This window comes from Acartia tonsa, chromosome 5 (assembly GCF_053477335.1).
Source record: "Acartia tonsa isolate MP-2025a chromosome 5, ASM5347733v1, whole genome shotgun sequence".
NCBI lineage: Eukaryota > Metazoa > Arthropoda > Copepoda > Calanoida > Acartiidae > Acartia > Acartia tonsa.
In genome coordinates this window covers 25,628,277-25,649,691 of record NC_137264.1, presented here as the reverse complement: position 1 = coordinate 25,649,691, position 21,415 = coordinate 25,628,277, and the positions used below count along the sequence as shown (strand labels likewise).

General features: G+C 31.4%; 1 protein-coding gene across 1 annotated transcript; it reads right to left on the bottom strand.

Moving 5' to 3' along the window:
• Window positions 1–1,726: 1,726 nt before the first annotated feature.
• On the bottom strand, window positions 1,727–14,312 carry LOC145319130 (phospholipid phosphatase 3-like). The gene is made up of 12 exons (XM_080160992.1): window positions 14,179–14,312; window positions 13,745–13,797; window positions 11,916–11,991; window positions 9,301–9,352; window positions 8,061–8,119; window positions 6,720–6,762; window positions 6,368–6,453; window positions 4,973–5,034; window positions 4,098–4,192; window positions 2,968–3,039; window positions 2,535–2,663; window positions 1,727–2,251 (listed from the first exon to the last, which is right to left on the bottom strand). Exons 1-12 carry the CDS (start codon window positions 14,252–14,254, stop codon window positions 2,170–2,172), a joined length of 885 nt encoding a protein of 294 aa, XP_080017118.1. The 5' UTR covers window positions 14,255–14,312; the 3' UTR covers window positions 1,727–2,169.
• Between the last annotated feature and the right edge of the window lie 7,103 nt (window positions 14,313–21,415).

Sequence of the window (21,415 nt, the reverse complement as noted above, 5' to 3'; positions counted from 1 at the left end):
CAACTAATTTTTATGTGAACTAATCGTCTGATTGATCTGATTTTTGGTATATTGATTCCTGGGACAACAAAGTATAATGTAATAAGCGAAGCAACTCTATAATCAAGTCCTAGAAATGTAAGTATGTCCATAAACATTATCCTGAATCAAGCAGTTTTTTTCAACAAATTTACTTACAATTTTGCTTTGACTCTTATACATTCGCATTCTGATTATTCAGTTCTGACATTATACAAGTGTTAATGTCCGTTTGTCCTACCGTTTCAGTGCTTCGCTTTTATGGATGTTGTCATCCTTGTTTTATATTATTTTCTCACCTGCTATCAAAGATATTTGCTTCAAATACTTTTCAAAAGTATATCATGGCAAGATATCATAAACTTTGCTAAATGACTTATATTTCTGAGCTATGAGCTACGCTATATTGATCCTTGTTCATCTAAGACTTTGATAATAAACAGGAAGTTAATATATGACTTCTTTTTTCAATATTCTTTTATCAAACTTTGTTTGGTTCATTTATATTAATAACAAGGATAACATCAACTATTAACAGGCAAGTGTATCATTAAGCATATAAAAAACAAGGATGACAACAAAAACTCTTGTCAAGTTTTAGAACATCATAAGAAAAACATTAATTTCAAAGTCTAAACAAAATTGTACACAAATTTGTTGCAAAATCGCATACAGTAAAAGGACATACTTTCATTTTATAGGATTTGATTATAGAGTTGCCTTGCTTATGATACTTTACCATATTGTTCTAGGAATTATTATTTCAAAAATCAGATGAATAGGATAATCATACAATGATGTCGTCAAAATTTTAAAATGTTTTAAATGGACGTATGAACTTTCTGTAAACGATTATAAGGCTGCTACGATTTCTAAATGTAATTATATAGTTAAGCACATTGCTAATATGAAAAGTAGTTACATAATAAAAATAACGCTTTAAAAAAGATCCATAAGAAAAATGTTATTACAAAAACCCTAAAATAACAACATTGTTAACACTGTGAAAATTGATCAGTAGATGCTTTTTGGTTATAAATATTTACTATGGCCTATTGGACAGACAATCGGAAAAATTAATTTACAGAGTAGATTCTCATTAGTCATTGGTTTCTTTGTAAAGGTAATTCAGACTCCTAACCGTGCATAAGATTTAAGTTCAAACTTTGTCACATCATAATTGACAGACAAACAGATAAATATATAGAGTATATATTTTGCATTGTAGCTGGCAGAAAAATTTTAAATTATAGGGTAGCTCTGCTACAAATAGAAGACCTTTTGTATAAGTTTTCTATTTGACGTCAACGAGTCCTCTGATTTTCTAATATCGTTATATCATAATAACAGGGTCAATGATGTCCTATTTTATACAGCTCACTAGAATATACAGTTTTATAAAAAGAATACATTTAAGAAGAATGTTTTATTAAGGACTTTTTAAAGTAATAGCGGCTACACCCCTAGAAGACTCTAAGGGGATTTAAGGTGGGATGGGGAAATGTCGACCCTCCCACAATTTCAATTTGAGTTTTAAAAACATCCAAATCATTTCAGCAGTTGTCACCTGACACTTGGAAATGCGAGGTAATAATGACTTGAGAACTCGACTGAAACCTCTATTTTCAGACCCTCTTGTAAAACTGATATAGAAGCTACGAAGCTAATATAAAAACGTGTCTCTCTATTCAAGAAAATATTAAATTGATCTATTTCTTAAACTTTATTTATCATCATCAAAAGGTTTAATATAAAATGTAATTAACTGTACTTTCATGTTCAGGTTTATAAGAGATAATAAAAATTATTTTTCTATATATATTAATTTAATTTACTAGTGATTTAGATATGGCATTTTGGCTTTGCCTTCAACATAAATTATTTTTAAACAAAAAAAAAGAGAAAAATGTGGTGTGGGTAAATTTTTGCTATTAGTCATTCATCCGCAAAAAGAGCTTAAAACCTGACTAGAACCAATTTCTGATTTAGAGAAAGAAAAGTAAACCTACGCCACAAAGTTTGGGCAATGGTTTAATGTTGATGGAGGGATTTCACCAGGGGATATGGTCAAGTGGTTAGGTATATATTTAGGTGTAAAGTAAATATTTAATTCTTATCATATAATTTATTACAAGGTTTTATAATTTAGTATTATGGTAAAGATTCATAATCTTTCTTCTCAAAAATATTCACTTCACCCAAGAAATCTTCTTCTTCTACTGAATATGTTTTTCTAAAATATTATACATTTTATGGTAAATGTGCTATTACCTAACCCTGCTGGGCAATCATTAAAATATACCTAACCTAACCTAAAATAACCTATCAAAAATTACTGTGAAAATACGACGAAACCTGATACTCTTGGAAAGTTTTCTCTCATGATCCATTAGTAATTATCATTGCAAATTATTTTACATATTTAAATGCATATTATTAGACGATAGCATTCCTTGATATTTTTCATTAAGAATATCTACAATTACAACAGGGTTAGTGAAAAAAAAAACATTTACCTTTCAAATTTCTGTTTAGTGCTAAGGAAATTGTTAGGAATAATGGAGAAAATGGTAAAAACTGCCACCACACTACCCAGCAAAATACCAGCTATAACATCCTCGGGATGGTGCTTATAATCAGATATTCTAAACAATTTTTTTTTAAATTTTTGTGTGAAAAATATTAAACTAAAAACGAAGCACTGGAAAGTTTCATGTGTGACATCATAAAAAAACGTCTAAATCTCTCTCTTTTTATGAGTTTCCTTTCCCACTTCTCTTCTCATCACTCCATTTTAGACGTTTTTTAGTACGTCATACATGACACACCCGAGCACATCACTAAAAATGTACAATAAAGAATTTAAATTGAAAAAATACTTTAGAAATTTACTTTAAATTAAATACTAATGAAATCTTACTAGTATTTAAAAAATCAATATTGGCTCACCTTGAAAGACAGGTGAAAAATGCAAAACCCGCACAGGAAACCTGCACAAAACTTCGCAAAACAGCAAATAAACTAAAAAAAAACTAAATACAAATGATAAGGTATGACCTGGTAAAATGTAAATTACATCGGTACTCAAAGTTTTATAAGGCCGTGTAGTAATTTGTTGAATTAAAAACTTTGGGTACTTCTGTAAACCTTGAATTATTGTTGTTCAAAACTAGCCAAACTATTAACTATTAATATTAATCCAATGCAGTGATAATTTTACTTATTATCTTTGGGGATGTACCTATATTACATATAGTTTACTGGTATATACGTGTGTCTCTAAGCAATGCAAAGATTGAAAGTCTCCTTTTAAGGGAAGATTTATGCAGTTTTTATAATTTGTTAAATGTAACTTAACCCTCCAATACCAAGAGATAAAAAATGGCGAATAAAAAAATATTAAACAACACAAAAAGATAATTGAGTTTTATTAAAATGAGGGTTGGTCAGTCTTTCAGCCCGTCAGATCGTCCGCCTGTCCTTCCGTAATGTATAGCTTTTTTCGTTAATTTAGGCATGTTAGAACTGTCCTATCGATTTCAAACATGTTGATTCCTGAAGTAGTTAGGTACGATTTAGAAAGCGTAGCAACTCTATAATCGTTACCAGAATATCCGTACGTACATTTTAAATATGTTGATTTTTCCTTTTTTAACAACAATTTTTTATGTGATAAAATCATCCGACTTTTGGATTACTGATTCCTATTACAATAAGATACAATATTTTGAGCGTAGCATCACTATAATTAAGTCCTAAAAATGTCAGTATGTCCTTGAACATAATTATGTATTTAAGAAGTTTTGCAACAAATTTACGTATAATTTTGTCAAAACTTAACATTCACATTTTGTAAATTCAGTTCTGACACTTTTACATTTATATTCTGATGATTCAGTTCAACTTCTGACACTCTACAAGAGTTATTGTTTGGTTGTCATACCATTTCAGAGCTTCGCTTTTATGGATGTTGTCATCCATGTTTTATTACTTAAATTTAAATTGTAGGGTATGACCTTACTAACTGTATAAGATGCCCCTAAAGAAGGCTACGGAAGGCTACTTCTAAAATAAGTGACCTTATATTAAGTCTAAACTGTAGGTACAGGATAATGAACACCATTGAGTAGACTGTTGTACTGGCATGGCCAGATAAAAAGCTTCTTCGTGCATCCTTAATGAAACATTTATATTTCAATTTATGAACAAACAAGAATGAAAACATCTATGAGTAGCAAATATTTTAAATATAAAATTAAGAAGACCAAGCAGATGAAAAAAAAAATAGAATGCCTTTCACCAAACTTATTTAGCTACTGAGAAAAATCATAATTCCCAAACCAAATAACTTTTGTCAAACACGGCCTAACAGAAAATCAAACATATATAGGAAGTTGAAGAGTAGAAGCTCAGTTGTCAAATGAATCTATGCACAAAACTTCTTAGATAAAAAATTATAAAAAAAAAGATATTTCTAATAATCAAATAATGCATTTCTACAGATTGACTAAGGGATTTATAGAGTAGAGGCGCATTGGTCAACATAATCATAACAAAAAAATCAGCCTTCTATTTTATTTAGCAGAATGCATTATTGACAGAAAGAGAGACCACCTTAACAAATAAAATAGGAATATTAATAACAATTATTATTTCAAATATGATTTTGAAATGAAAAACCTCTATATTAATCGACTATATGGCCTACGAGATATTTCGGAACAGGCATACTTACATACTAATTAATAGGGCTTGTAAAGAAACTGTGTCAGTATCTTAGGTAAAAGAAAGGTCTGTTTTGAAAGCATTTTTGACAAAGTTATGACCAAATACATGTAATGTTATGATCGAACATATAAAAAAACTAACAGACTTGACATCCTGTTATTCAGTAAATATGATTTGGTTTAAGATACCCAGATTTTACCATATATTTAAAGTACAAAAATTTAACCTTTATGGAAGATATTTTTTCTTCTGGAGTTTCAAATTTTTCCGAACCCAAACATTCAAAATCTATTAATTTTATTTTTATAAAAAATTGGGTATAGTCTCTTTCGTGGCACCGCTCCTTAAGGGGCGATTCTTCGTTTTTTTTCACAGTAGCTTTTCTCTCTAGCCCCTGCAGAGGGCTTTAACCCTGCGGGGCCAATTGCCTAACCCTGTGGGGCAATCACCTAACCCAATATAACCTAACCTAACCTAAAATAACCTATCAAATGACATTTTAAAAATGTGACGACTCCTTAAGGGGCGTTACCACGAAAGGGACTATTCTCAACTTAATTATATGCATCGTACTATATTTAAGAGTAATTTATCTTTTCTTAATATAGATACTAAATATTGGATTTTAATCGATAATTTTTGTCGGTCATTATTATTAAATTGTTTTTATTACAGAATATCATATTTATTTTTAAACATTTTTCTTTCGTTTGAATATTAAAAAAGATACAGTAAGAAAAATATATGTTTTCAAATGATGATTTTTTCTTAACATATACGGGTGTACCCCCTCCCCCACTCTACATTGATTTCTACCTTTTAACTGTTTTATTTTGAATTGAGCCTTACTATAGTCCAGCAAAACTTTTGATACAGACACACAAACTAACTAGACATTCTAGCTTTTTAAAGTAAATTCTTTATGTAGAGTGACCGTGCTATTCTATTGTATAAAGTAGTAATCTATTTTGTCTGTAGCGAAGTATCTCGCTAACCACTAAACCTTTATAGGTCCAGGGAAAGGAGTGGGGACAAAACACCTAATTTAAAATACCTAATTTAAAATGCCTAATTTTATAAATGTCTAATGTGACAAAACACCTAATTTAAAAATAACTAATTTAGAAATGCCTAATTTAAAAATACCTATTTTTTAAAAAAATTTTAAGGGTAATTTTCTTGGTAGTTTGGTATTAACCTCCTCTAAAATAGTTATAAGCTTTCCAGGACCTATGAAAAGCTACATTGTATAGGTGAACCATATCAGTTCATCAGTTAGTGAGATCCTTTATTGTACAGGCACACAGACAGACGGACTTATATGAGAATAAGCAAAATGTACATCTGGTTGGATCTTCTTTGCACTTGAGCTATTCTTATAAAGTTATTACATCTTTAGGAATTATTAGCTATTTATTAAGAAACAAGGACAGGCTTTAACTATTTTTGGGAAAGTTAGGTATCTTCACCCTACCAATAAAAGATTACCACCCCCCCCCCCCTTAATTTAAGGAAAAACTTAAATTGAAAATATGGTGGGGGGTCGACTTTTTCTTCTTCTACCTTAAGTGCCCATAGAGGTTTATAGGGCCGTATCCGGTAGTATAATTAAGTTTCTGACCTGTGATATAAATAGGATCTAAATAGGTGCCACATGTTTCAATATTAAAACTCATGTTGGGATTACATACTTCCAAAAAGTGAGGCCTGTAACAAAATTGGTTACAAAGGTTTCAAATGAAACAAAAACGCATACGCTCGTAACAAGATTCAATTCTAATATATTTTCCAGTATAGTTTCGAAACTTGTTAATATCCGCTGGATTAGAACCGGTTCTAAGCCATGCTGAAAAATAACATATAGTGTCATGTTATATTCAGTTTTTTACGAATATAAAAATGATCAATCATAAGATTAAAGCAGTTTATATGAGATAGGTGAAAAAATTTTTGTGTATAAAGAAATATTTTACCTTAATCGTCCAACACTTATCTTTGATACTGTTGTCATCAACTTTAATGAATAAGTAATAAATAAGTATTGCTATTGTGGTATGTTCCCTGTTGATCCTTCAGGGGTTCATGACCATGAGCTTGGTAGACAGACGTATTATGACCTCAAATTATAGATCAGCTTCGCTGATCTGCACATAACAATATAACTAACAGTAGATTTCCAGTTTGATGTTTGTTTGGAAAAGGTGGCACAATTACTAAATACATAACATTATACAACAAATAATAATACATGGATTTAGGGATACATATAAACAAGAATTACATGGCAAAGATATAACATAAAATGGTGGTTATGCAAAGCTGATCTCCTCCCTGCGTCAGGGAGGGGTGGCAGATGCATAACTAACCAGATAAACACAATTAAGGGCACTATAGCTATACAGCAACCTAATAAATTATATTGGTATATTTACAATGGCTTAACTCAAGGGAATCAACAAAATTAAAAATAGAGCTGGGGAAGCAAAGCTATTATATAGCCTGGTAAAGTAAGGAGCATCCTACACTATCATATTCATAAGTAAAGCAACATTTTTCACATTAGTATTTTTTTTAACTAAAAAAGTTAAAAAAACAATAGAGACAACATCCATAAAAGCAACGCTCTGAAATGTTAGAAAAAACGAACATTAACACTTGTAGAGTGTCAAAACTGGATAATCAGAATATAAATATATAAAAGTTGAAACCAAATTGTAAGTAAAGTTGTTGAAAACTGCTTAAATACAGGATATTGTTTTCGGACATACTTGTAGAACTTGATTATAGAAATTCTTCTCTTAAAACATTGTACTTTGTTGTCTTAGAAAACAATATTCCAAAAATCAGATCAATCGGATAATTTTATCACATAAAAATTTGTTGTTAAATATGTTAAAAATCAACATGTTTAAAATGGACGAACGGACATTCTGGTAACGATTATAGAGCTGCTACGCTTTCTAAATCGTACCTGACTACTTCAAGAATTACCATGCTCCGTGACATACGGACGGACCGACCCCAATTAAAAAAGCTTCGCTTTTAAAAATACTCATAATAAATTATAGAAATTATAGAGTTACCCCCAAAGTGATTTTAGCAGCCGGGAAAAAACTTTTTCTAATGAAGCTAACGGTAACACAATATGAAAAATATCGTCATACAATACAAATGTATATTGGCCTATTATTGGTCATTATGTATAGATGAAGAAAGCCGTTCATCTTTAATAGCACCAAAAAAAATCATATTCCTAGTAATATGTAGAATATCAAAATATTTTTCCTTTTTTGTAAAATCTTATTTATTATCCTCATTGATTGTTATTCCAAACATAAAAGCAAGTAGCACCGTATAAACACTCCACAGAAATCTTAGATAAGAAATAGTTATTTATCGCATCGTATTATAAACAGCTTTCCGCGGAAATAAAAATGTACAATAATAATTTTATTTTAGCCCCGAGATGACGAAGGCACGGTCTAAAAAATTGTTTTAATTTTATAATTGTACATATAATGTTCGTAGAAACTGGATATAATAAGATGCTATACATAATTTTTCAGTACGGCTGAGAACCGGTTCTTAACCACCAGATAATAATCAGTTTCGAAACGATATTGGAAAAAAGTTTTCTCGTATTCATTCGAATCTGGCGGATAAGAACCGGTTCTCATTCATACGAAAAAACTATGTCTATAATCGTATTATATCAAGCTTTATACCAATATAAAAATGTACAATCATAAGATTAATACCAGTTTTTTTAATCTTATAATTGTACATTCTATATCCGCGGAAAGCTGTTTATAATACGATGCGAGAAATAACTATTATTGTTTGAATTTTAATAATTGTGATTTCTAATCACGATTAAGGCTAGAACCAAGGACGTCCAAGGGGGTTAAGGGGTGATTAGCCTCCCCAAAAACGAATTTGGGGGTGAAAATATTTTTCATTTTACCCCCCCCCCCCAAAAAAAAAAAAAAAAAAAAAGCTTGGACGCCCCTGGCTAGAGCATTTATCATTTTAAATATACCATTTTTTTCATTTTGAAACAAACAAAATGCTTTTCTTTTTAATTTTTTTCCTTCAGATTTTTACAAATGATTTTAGAAATTGAGATCTAAAGTTGATGCGGACAGATGGAAAGACAGACAAACATCCTATTACTTTGTATTATAGCTAAGAAATACAAATGGATGATTTCTATCTATACAACATTAAAAGTATTTGAATTTTATTTCAATTGTTTAATTTGTTGAACTTTGCTCAAATTGATATCATCCTTTTTTTTAATCCTTATAATAAAGTAACAGGAACTTTGTATGTCTGTATGTCTATCTGTACCTAAGGATCTCGCTAATATCTGAACCAGTAATGTTTACTTTTAATTTTTTCTTTTTAAATCTAAAATAAAAAAATTGGTTATCGAATTCAAATTCTCCCTCTTCAAGTGCTCCTAGAGGCCTCTAGGGTTGTAGCCGCTAGTAGACTATATTATGAAAAAGAGGTTTACATTCGTCTGGCATATACGGTGTATATATCTTTTACCTGAGAACTTTGGAAGATTTTTCGTTAAAGTGGTAAACTCGCAAAAATTCAACTGAATAAAAATGAAATGAAATCAGGGAACTGTTTAACAGGACAATGAATGTTTAATAAATCTTCCCTCCTGTTAATTCTGCATTGGTGTATTGCTGTATTGAAAAGCAGGCATTTAAAGTAATCAAACCTGCATTGCATTTAAAGAATTAATTTGCAAATTGCCTAACTTTAGTCAAAACTAGTACACCTTGGACCAATACAAAACTAGTACACCCTGGACCAATACAAAACTGTACACCCTGGACCAATACAAAACTAGTACACCCTGGACCAATACAAAACTAATACACCCTGGACCAATACAAAACTAGTACACCCTGGACCAATACAAAACTAGTACACCCTGGACCAATACAAAACTGTACACCCTGGACCAATACAAAACTAGTACACCCTGGACCAATACAAAACTAGTACACCCTGGACCAATACAAAACTAATACACCCTGGACCAATACAAAACTAGTACACCCTGGACCAATACAAAACTAGTACACCCTGGACCAATACAAAACTAGTACACCCTGGACCAATACAAAACTAGTACACCCTGGACCAATACAAAACTAGTACACCCTGGACCAATACAAAACTAGTACACCCTGGACCAATACAAAACTAGTTCACCCTGGACCAATACAAAACTAGTACACCCTGGACCAATACAAAACTAGTACACCCTGGACCAATACAAAACTAGTACACCCTGGACCAATACAAAACTAGTACACCCTGGACCAATACAAAACTAGTACACCCTGGACCAATACAAAACTAGTACACCCTGGACCAATACAAAACTAGTACACCCTGGACCAATACAAAACTAGTACACCCTGGACCAATAAAAAACTAGTAAACCCTGGACCAATACAAAACTAGTACACCCTGGACCAATACAAAACTAGTACACCCTGGACCAATACAAAACTAGTACACCCTGGACCAATACAAAACTAGTACACCCTGGACCAATACAAAACTAGTACACCCTGGACCAATACAAAACTAGTACACCCTGGACCAATACAAAACTAGTACACCCTGGACCAATACAAAACTAGTACACCCTGGACCAATACAAAACTAGTACACCCTGGACCAATACAAAACTAGTACACCCTGGACCAATACAAAACTAGTACACCCTGGACCAATACAAAACTAGTACACCCTGGACCAATACAAAACTAGTACACCCTGGACCAATACAAAACTAGTACACCCTGGACCAATAAAAAACTAGTAAACCCTGGACCAATACAAAACTAGTACACCCTGGACCAATACAAAACTAGTACACCCTGGACCAATACAAAACTAGTACACCCTGGACCAATACAAAACTAGTACACCCTGGACCAATACAAAACTAGTACACCCTGGACCAATACAAAACTAGTACACCCTGGACCAATACAAAACTAGTACACCCTGGACCAATACAAAACTAGTACACCCTGGACCAATACAAAACTAGTACACCCTGGACCAATACAAAACTAGTACACCCTGGACCAATACAAAACTAGTACACCCTGGACCAATACAAAACTAGTACACCCTGGACCAATACAAAACTAGTACACCCTGGACCAATACAAAACTAGTACACCCTGGACCAGTACAAAACTAGTACACCCTTGACCAGTACAAAACTAGTACACCCTTGACCAATACAAAACCTTTGACTTACTAAATATTTTTCACGAATATTCCGATAACTAAAATATAAAACATTTGACATATTGAATATTTTTTCACAATTATTCAACCAAAAACTAAAATGTATGTTATGATATTTACTTATCTAATGTCCCAATTTCTTCAGCTTTTATTTATGAAAAGTCCCCGGTGGTATTACTATTTTGTATTTTGTTTAGAAGATAATATCATAAATCTTGCTAAATACACATAAAGTGAATTATTTATAAAAAGATACTGCGCCATTTACGTGGCTAACATCTTAAATTTGATAAAACAGGTAACCATTACAGGTCTATACAATTTTTAGTAGCAAAGCTAATCTTTAGTTAAAGTTTGTCTGTCCTTCAATCAGTCGATCCATAAGCCTATGAAGGAAATGTAAATGAACAATGAAGATTCCAATATGCACCGTTTTGTCCGTCTGTGTGTCCGTCATCAAAACTTCCGGGGTATTAGGTTATGTAACACCCAACATACAACCAATTCTTTGATTCCACGACCTTTATCCTAACTGTTCATGGAAATAGGTTTACTGGGCTTTTGGTTCTTTTTAACTTGAAGTGGTAATCCCAGGTCATTAGGGTAATTTTATCCCAGGGGTTTTAGGTAAAATATTGCACAACAGACAACCAACCATTTGATTGCACAATCTTTATCTGGAAGTTCTAACTGTTCATGGAAATGAGTTGCGCTTGTTTATGTACCAAGACACCCCCCTTCCTATTTTTAAAATAAGTGTCACGCGCTAGCCTTTGCTGCTCGTACGGTGTGATCCATATCGAAGCCGACAACTTCCCGTCAAATGTATCGTTAACGTTAATGTCGCGGGTTAAAGGATATAAATTAAGACAAACCTAGTAAAGTTAAGATTAGAGCTCCTCCATAACAAACACTTTGATACAGCTCAGATGAAACTGTGCTATCCTTGTACTAAAAACAAAGACGATTATGGTCAATCCATTTAAAACTAAATCCTAAAATTCAACGTATGAATTTGTCTTACACTCTAAAACTATAAAAAATTTCATAATTGACAAAAATATAAGAGGATAATACCTTCATTTCATTATCCACAGAAGGTGTCTATAATATGATGTAATAAATAACAAGTATCGTATTTTCGTAATATTTATCATTTTGGAATGGATTTTCCAAATATTCTGTCAATATTTGACAACAGGGCAAAACTTTCAGTACAATTTTTTATACTTTAAGTGAGGTAATGTTTCCACTAATAACCAAAACATTGATAATGTTACACCCAAGGGTAAAAAATTGGCAGCCGTGTGCAGAGCCAAAACCAAATAATGTTAATTTTATCTCAAGTTGATTATAAAGTTGTGAAGGAAAAAAATATATGTAGTATATTAAAATGATATCTTAACCTTAATTGAAAATGTCATAAAGTAATTGAATAATATTTATCAAATCTTTTGGTCAATCTTATAAAACACAAGGTTACAACATCCATATAAGCGAAGCTCAAAATATTCATTGTTCATATGTTCAATGTTACTAAATGTTCCAGTAGCGACTGCGCCCCTTGCATCTAAAGGGTGTGCAAAAAAAATGCGGACATTTTTAAAATTGAAATTGCGCGGCTTGTGTTAATAGTAGAAAATTCTTATGCATATCGTTAGAACCGTTATGAACTCTAGTTTTTGGAAATATAAGAACGGGTTCTGTGCTACGTATAGTTAGGGAGCTACGTGGTGAAATGTTCCTATTGCCTTAAAACTTGAATTGCGAGTAAACCAGAAAATTAAAAAAAATATTGAAAAAAAATAAACCTATTTTTAAAGCTTTTTAAATATTTGTATTTATTTGTCATACAAATCTTCTAATTAAATATGAAAAAATCTACGAATATTTGTACTAAAATCATTCTTTTACAATGGATCCTTCAACAAGGTATCAAATAAATAAAAGTTGAGATTGAAACTTTTATGAATAAGTACCCTGGAGCAAGCATAAGAGAGGTTAGACAATTTTTGAAAAGTGGATCTGCATTCCAGGTATGGAATAATCTTACAAGACAATTACACTTAATGCCAAGAAACAGGTTCGTCGTTAAAGCATAGAGGATTTAATGGGCGGAAGAAAACACCAGAGAGTGTACAGAAAAGAGTGGAAAAAATGTTATTGAATAAAAAACACCTGGATTAAGAAAAGTTGCTGCCACTACAGGTGTTTGTGTTTCTACTGCTAGAAATATTCTAAAATCATCAAAGGCTAAACCGTACCACAAATATAGAACACAAAAAATAAATGATGCCCAAAAAGAACAGAGGGTTAAGTTTTCTAAATATTTACTTCAACGTTTTGGTTCTTGTCCCAGAATTGGACAAATTATTCAATCTTTTTATACTTTGATATTTGATAATTTACTCGCAAGTTAAGTTTTAAGGCAATAGGAACATTTCACCACGTAGCTTCCTAACTATACGTAGCACAGGATTCGTTCTTATATTTTTTAAAAACTAGAGTTCATAACGGTTCTAACGATATGCATAAGAATTTTCTACTATTAACACAAGCCGCGCAATTTCAATTTTTAAAATGTCCGCATTTTTTTTGGCACACACTTTGGGTTATTTATATTCGAAAGGATATTAAGGGTAGAAAAATAGTCTAAAACCATCTCAGGACCTATAAGAAGTTTTAGGATAAGTTAATTACATACCGGGTGTCGTATTGTTTCATCACTGCAGAAAAAGCCTCGTTCATATGGATCAACTGGAAACAAACTTGTTTATTTATAAAAACAACAATTTGTCTGTAAAAAGACAATAAACTAAATACGAATATTTTTCAGTCCCTTATAGATGACGTGCTAACGTATCAATCAACGTTTCAGAGTTTTAAAAAACATAATTTCCAAAAAAAATTTTTGGCGTTATCATACCAATTATAATCGTTACCTATCATAGAATTGGCATATAAAGGAAACGAATTTTACTCTTAAATAATACAAGTTTATTAAAACATACATTAGAAAATGAAATGAAAAAGAGGGAAATCCTATATCTTACATTGACCCAGCAGTAAAAAGTATGGTGGCAAACCGACAAAGAACAACAAAGTGCTTATTATAGAGTAGCTTTGCTACAATATTACCATCATAAAGCCACTGCGAACAAAAATATAAAATAGCTACTGGTGCGACGTCAAAAATAACCAGCCACATTTTCATCTTTTATTCTAACCAAATATTTTAGTACCATATATGATCATATATTACAGTTAGGGATCTGAATCCATTTTTATAGAAGCAGAAACATAATCTATGATTATGGTTTGGACCCTATAAAAAACCAGCCACATTTTCATCTTTGATTCTAACCAAATATTTTAGTACCATATATGATCATATATTATGTATTACTGAAGTAAAGTAAATGCTCAAATAAGGTCCAAAGCACAATAAATATATAAATCTTTTAGATTATTATACAACATATTACATAACATTTACAAATATAATAATCATTTATTAATATTGTGAAATAAATGTAAACAAGGATGACAACATCCATAAGTAGGGAGCACAAAGTCTATAAAGAAATAGACAAACGGACAAAGTGAGTTATAGAGCAGATTAACTGTTATCATAGCAAAAGGAAAGAAAGAGATATATATGAAATTAAATAGGAAAAAAACTTAAAATCACGAAACCGTAACAAATTAAGGTTTATGTCTGAAAGTTTCAAAATGAAAAGCAGCTTAAAAGCAGTCAGACTACCATAGATTTTTAATACCTATTTATGAAGCACAAAGAAGGGAATATTGACAAGAAGTTCCAGTCGTGTATCTTTTGTAGGAGCAAAAAGTAAAAGTTAATAAAAAGTTGTTTAAAAGATTGCGGCCGCTATTGATGCTTTATAATCTATATTGATGGGAATGTTGACAAGAAGCTTCTGCTTTCTCTCTTTTACAGGAGCAGATAAAATCAGTTTTGAAAAATAAAAGCGGCTTAAAAGCAGTCCGACTGCTTTAAATGTTTTATACTTAATAAGGTTCCATGTTGATGGGAATGTTGACAAGAAGTTTGAGCTTTCTCTTTTTTTTACAGGAGCCGAGAAAATCAGTTTTGACAAATAAAAGCGGCTAAAACGCTTCTTAAAAGCACTCCGACCGCTATTGATGTTTTATACTTAATTAGGCTCCATATTTATGGGAATGTTGACAAAAAGTTTCAGCTTTCTATCTTTTATAGGAGCTGAGTAAATCCTATTTTCCCCATACGGACTGACTGACTCACTGACGGACAGACAAAGTGAATTATAGAGTAGCTTCGCTATAAAAAAATAAACACATAATTGAGCTCTTCAACTTGAACTGAAAAAAACCAAGGATGACAACATCCAATTAACAGACAGATGGACAAAACAATGTATAGAATAGATGAGCATATGTTATAGGAATCTTCACTAAAAATTTATGCCTTCTATCTTTTATAGGAGCCGAGAAAATCACGTTTCCCCCATAGGTTTACGGACTGACTGGCTGACTAACGGACAGGTAAAGTGAATTATAGAGTAGCTTCTCTACTAAAAATCGTTCCCGATATCTGCTGCTACCTCCACTTTTAAGGGTTTAAAAGGTTCGAAGGTTTTGGTGTTAAAACAAGGCTTTTTAGTGTAAAATGATCCAAATTTATCTTATTTTTGAAAACAAGTAAATTGAAGCGCTAAAAATTGCACCATAAAGTGAGGGGTAAAATTTTTATAAGAGATTAATCTTATATACTTCCATAACCCTCCCCCCTCACTTGGTCGTCCTAGATATTAATGGCATTTTGACAGACGTTTGAACATTCCCCTATTTATACAGTTTCTTCACAAATTTAACTTTTACTTTTCTCTAACAAAACATAAAATACCCTAATAAGAATCTATTAAGTTAAAACTAATTATTTCACAATATACAATGTTGAAATAAATTCATATCTCGTTGACAATTTGCGGTTTTCGAATGATTATCAACGACTTCGCCCCTAACATCAATTTAAGGTCGGATGGAGGGCAATATTTTTGGGAGGGATAGTGTCATAGAGGTCACTGTTCTTAATAATCCTAATAGAAAAGTAAGAGGATTTACATGTCTGTCTGTCTATTTGTCTGTAGTATAAGATCTCGCTAGTCGCTGGATTGATAAGGATCTTATTTTGTGAAGCTTCATATAGGTCAAAGGTTAAAATTATCCCCCCCCCCCAATAAAATTTTTGGATTTAGAAAGAAAACGAAGTAGCGGATTTCGTAGTATTTTCACAGTAGCTTTTTTTCTAATAATAGCCCCAGCGCGGCGGGGCAATAATAAACATTTACCTAAGTTAGAATAAACTTTCAAAAGCTACTTTGAAAATACGATGCAACCCCCTACCTAACTCCGCTTTTCGCAGAAGAACCTTGTTCAAGCGAAACTAAACGTCAACAAACCAAATTATAAATTAAATTTATCGTCATCACTCATAGTACATAAAAAAGTTATGTATTATTTTCTTTTATATAAAAGTAAAGATCCACTTAAGATGATAAATAGAGTATTTACTTTTCAGTATTCAGGCAGTTCAGATTACATTAAGTAAGGCACAATTAGGCACAAATGGCTTTTAGTGTATATACAATATGCATATATCCTATTAATATTACTTTTTTGTCTTTAGCGAAGGATCTCGTTAACCGCTGAACCGTTATAGTCATAGAATAAGGAGGAATAGAAATGAAAACCCTAAATATTTCTGGGAAATTTGAAGGAATCTTTGACTTGCGCAGTAAAGACAATAATGCTAAAGTACAAATCACAATGACTAGTTGTCACTAGTACATACTCTTGTTTTAATTTTGGTAAGTACAATTGACCACATTTGTAATTTTTAAGAGTCTGCTAAATGGGTACAGCCCCTTCCTCCCCCATCCCCCCCTTCCACAAGTTAATGTATGGATGTAGTTGCTATCATGTATAAATCAGCTGTTTAAAAACAAACATAAGAGCGCAACTTAGTTTTATAATATAAATACTGAGACCAATATTTTTTTTTGTAAAATTTACATAATTAAATTTTTTTAAGGCTTAATATGCACATTAAATTCATTTTTAATCCATTGTGAATAGGGAAGAGGAAGCTGGATTCTTGGGTACATGGCTTTTAGTAAACTATTGCAAAAGGAATTTATTTTGAATATTTTTTCTGAATAATTACTGAAATCATGTTATTTACTAACAGCCTTATAGCCGTTTTGGTCTTTCAAAAGTTCCAATTTTACTTCAGGCTAGCCAGGCAGAATCTTCTACCTGGATTCTATTCTATACTTTATCTTCTTTGGTTATAGTTCTCCTTTACAGTGACGCTTCTTATTGGCCCTGTAATGTTTTTAGACTATGTTATTTTATAAATAAGTCTGGATATGGTTTTAGGCTATTTTTCCGTCCTTCCAAATCCCTTTCAAAATAGACCCACTAGATGCTAGGAGCGCAGCTTCTTGTATGATACAAAGTATAAAGATGTATGTTCCTCAGTCCTGATGAAGCTCAAGATCTCGCTAACCGCTGGGGCTTTGCTTTTCATGGAAAAATATGCCTAATTCTATATGAATGTAGACAGAATGAAGCCCCCCCCCAAAAAAAAAAAATTACCGCACCCCTCCCCCACAAAAGAATGAAGCCACAAAATTATTTATAACTTAAAATGAAAGAGAAACAAGGTTAATATGTTTTGCTTGAATGGTTTTAAAAGAGTTATTTATTTTTAGATGCATGGTATTTGGTATTTTATACATCCTTCTTGTAGGTATTCTATTTATAATATGCTATCTTTTATAAATTTTCCATTGTACAGCATGACCCTCAAAAAAGTATTTTTAAGCATCTGCAGCCCTTATTTCTCAATGAATTATTAAAAAATGCATATGTCCTTGTTCTCTATAGTATTCCACGTAAGTAGATATAAAAACATTTTTTTTACCTCCATTAACACCGGAGATTTTTAGAGCTAAAGTTTTGAAAAAGTGACTGAGAAAAAGAATTTTTTTTGTTTCTCTTATTTTTTGGATGGTTATATTATTTTTTTCTGGCAACTGAATAATGAGACACAAAGAAAAACAAGTTAACTAATTATTTCTTTTTTATTCCACCAAAAAATACTACTGAATGAATTGATTATTTGCAAATTTTAGGTTATTTATTAACCCTTATTTATAGAAAAGGATTAATTATGACAGTTGCTCCGCCTACTTTTCTGACATCTCAATTATTTAATAGGGGGTAAACTAAGCTTTTTAGACTAAAAAATCATTATGTTTATTTTTATTTTCTTTATAACTTTTTTGTTATTAAAGTTAGGATTGTGAAACAAAAACAATTTTCCTGCTATATTCATAGAGATTTATTTGGTTTTTTAATCTTAAACAATTTTGCCTAATAAGTAAGTTTTTCAAAATATCATTAAACTAAAAAGACTCAAAAAATATGTGTAAAAAAATGCTTTTTACTCAAAAACTAAATTTTTTATTTCATTTTTGTATAAAGTTTCTGCTAGTAACAAAAATAAAAGGATTTCTAGCTTAATTTTGCTAAAAAAGTCGTTTCATGTTAAAAGTTACTTTTTCCTCAGTCACTTTTTCAAAACTTTAGCACTAAAAATCTCCGGTGTTAATGGAGGTAAAAAAAATATTTTTATATCTACTTACGTGGAATACTATAGAGAACAAGGACATATGCATTTTTTAATAATTCATTGAGAAATAAGGGCTGCAGATGCTTAAAAATACTTTTTTGAGGGTCATGCTGTATCTTGTAGATTCTTACTTTAATCTAAATATCTGTTGTGTTTATGGTGTAATTAGTAGAGTTTTACAAAAACATGCTTTTCTACTTCTCTCTCTTTCTCTACTGGGATATTAGCTTCTACTTGGATATAAATTAGAGTTAATTGTGAACACAGATACTCTGTTACGTGCCATTTCTTGCTATTTGGAGAAGTGTCGATTTCAAGACTAGAACATAGAACATACCAAATTGGATTAGAGATGTTAAACTGTTACTTACTGCTGATATGTATTACGTCTAAATAATATTATACATGAAAAGAATGGTAATTATTGTAAAGTAGATCAACGATAAAACTTTAAATTATAAATAGAACAAGGATGAAAACATCCATAAAAGCGAAGCTCTGAAACATTAGGACAAACGAACATTAACACTTGTATAATGTCAGAACTGAATAATCAGAATATATGTATAAAAGTCGAACGATACAAAATTGTATGTAAATCTGATTAAAAACTGCTTAAATACAGGATATTATTTAAAGACATACTTACATTTTTAGGACTTGATTATAGATAGATAGATACATATATATGTATTTCAACATAAGCATACAAAATAATAATAATAAAATTATCACACATATTCACATAATTTATGCATAGTTTGGTACTTTCATAACATGGGTTGGCCGTTGTATAAGCTGAAAATACCAGTTTTAGGACAAACATATTCAAATAATTATATAAGGTTTCTTGCTACATCGAATTTTAATAAGATAATTTTTTTGGATATATACATATAACATATAAATAGGTTTAAACAGAACAAATAGATAAATAGTATGTTATTAGCAATGCTATTTACACTATGATACAATGGGATTAGAGGATTGTTAAAATTTTACAACAAATTTAGGCAGATTTTAATTATTTTTACATATATTTATAGAGATGATTTGCTTATGACAATGTACTTTGTTGTCCTAGGAATCAGTATTCTAAAAATCAGACCAATCGGATAATTTTATCACATAAAAATTTGATGTTTAGAAAGTTAAAAATGTTTAAATGGTCGTACGCAGGAATAAGGTATAACCAACAAATTTTTTCCGAATTAATTTCATTGTTGGTAGAATCTGGGTCGTACGGACTTTCTAGTAACGATTAAAGAGTTGCTTTGCTTTCTAACTCGTACCTAACTTCTATAGGAATCATCATTCAAAGTTTGAAATCGATAGGACAATTCTAACACGCCTAAATTAACGAAAAGAGCTATCCGTTACGTACAGACGTACGGACCGACCCTTTTAAAAATAGGTGATTGAAAATCTAAATAGGGGGCTAAGTTTTTAGGGTTAAATTCTACTTTATGGCATTGAGATTATAGTTCCCATAACTAAAAATCAAATGACATTTTGACTACATTCTTACACTGCACTGATTGAATAAGAAGAAAACAAAATCTTGACAGGGACATTATAATTTACGAGAGATGAAATATATCCTATGTATCCTATTATATAAAGTAGTAAGAGTTTTTTGTTTGTCCCGAAGGATCTCGCTAACCGCTGAACCGATATTGTTCTCCTTTACAGTGAAGCTTCTTATAGGTCCTGGGAAGGTTTTAAACTATTTTTGGAGAGGGTGTCTTCAACCCCCTCCCCCCACAAAAAAAAATATTTTTTCAACTCTTTTGAAACTCAAATTTAAAATGGGATGAGGTCGACTTTTCCCCGTCGTACCAGTCCCCTAGAGGCTTCTAGGGGCGTAGCCGCTAGTAATAGAATAACATAATAAGGAATTTTTTAAGCTAAAGATATTCGAAATAGCTAGTCCAAATAAATTGTTCTTTTTAGGGAATCTTTTTCATTTCTTTTGGGTAGATGTTTCTCTGACACTTCCACCATTCCCTAGAGGCTAGGGGCGATACATCTACCGAACAGAAAAACCAAATTAAGTTTTTCCAGAATTGGTTAGAATTTTTGTTCTTGTATTTCATAATAAATTTCCCTTACCTAAAGGAATATAAAAATTTGAAATTCCCTGTCTCATGGTAAATATAAAATATTGATAAAACTTGGCGTGTCAAAACTTCCGCATAAATATCAAAGCCACAGATTAATATGGCACTCAACCTAAAAAAAGATTATCATTTTCTTAAAATAACCAGCCAAATCAAGCCATTTTCTTTTTAAATCAATAGATATCTCAATATTTAGGTACTAGCAGCTAGGTCCCTAGAGGCCTCGAGGTTAACTTGAAGGATGGAGGGACCCTGTACCTATAAGAAGCTTCACTGTAAAGGAGAACCATATCAGTCCAGCGAGATCTTAAGCTACACAAGACTTACAGATACTCTGTCGCTTTTATATAAGGATGATTATCGACAAGTAACTTTAGACAATTTTTTTCAATTTACATTTAAATCATTTTCTTACTAAAGTGATTTTACACCATGAAACTTTCCGGCTATTTGTAGTTTATTTAATACTTTTTTACTAGTAACAAACTTATATTTGAAAAGACAATTATAGTTTACAGTTTAGGTGAAATTGTATTAATTGTATAACTTTATAATAATA

Coding starts and splice junctions, on each gene's coding strand:
- LOC145319130 (XM_080160992.1), bottom strand. CDS start 14,254: ATGAAAATGTGGCTGGTTATTTTTGACGTCGCACCAGTAGCTATTTTA. Junction 6,454..6,719: donor ATAAGTGTTGGACGATTAAG/GTAAAATATTTC, acceptor ATTTTGTTACAG/GCCTCACTTTTTGGAAGTAT. Junction 5,035..6,367: donor AGATCCTATTTATATCACAG/GTCAGAAACTTA, acceptor TAAAATTAATAG/ATTTTGAATGTTTGGGTTCG.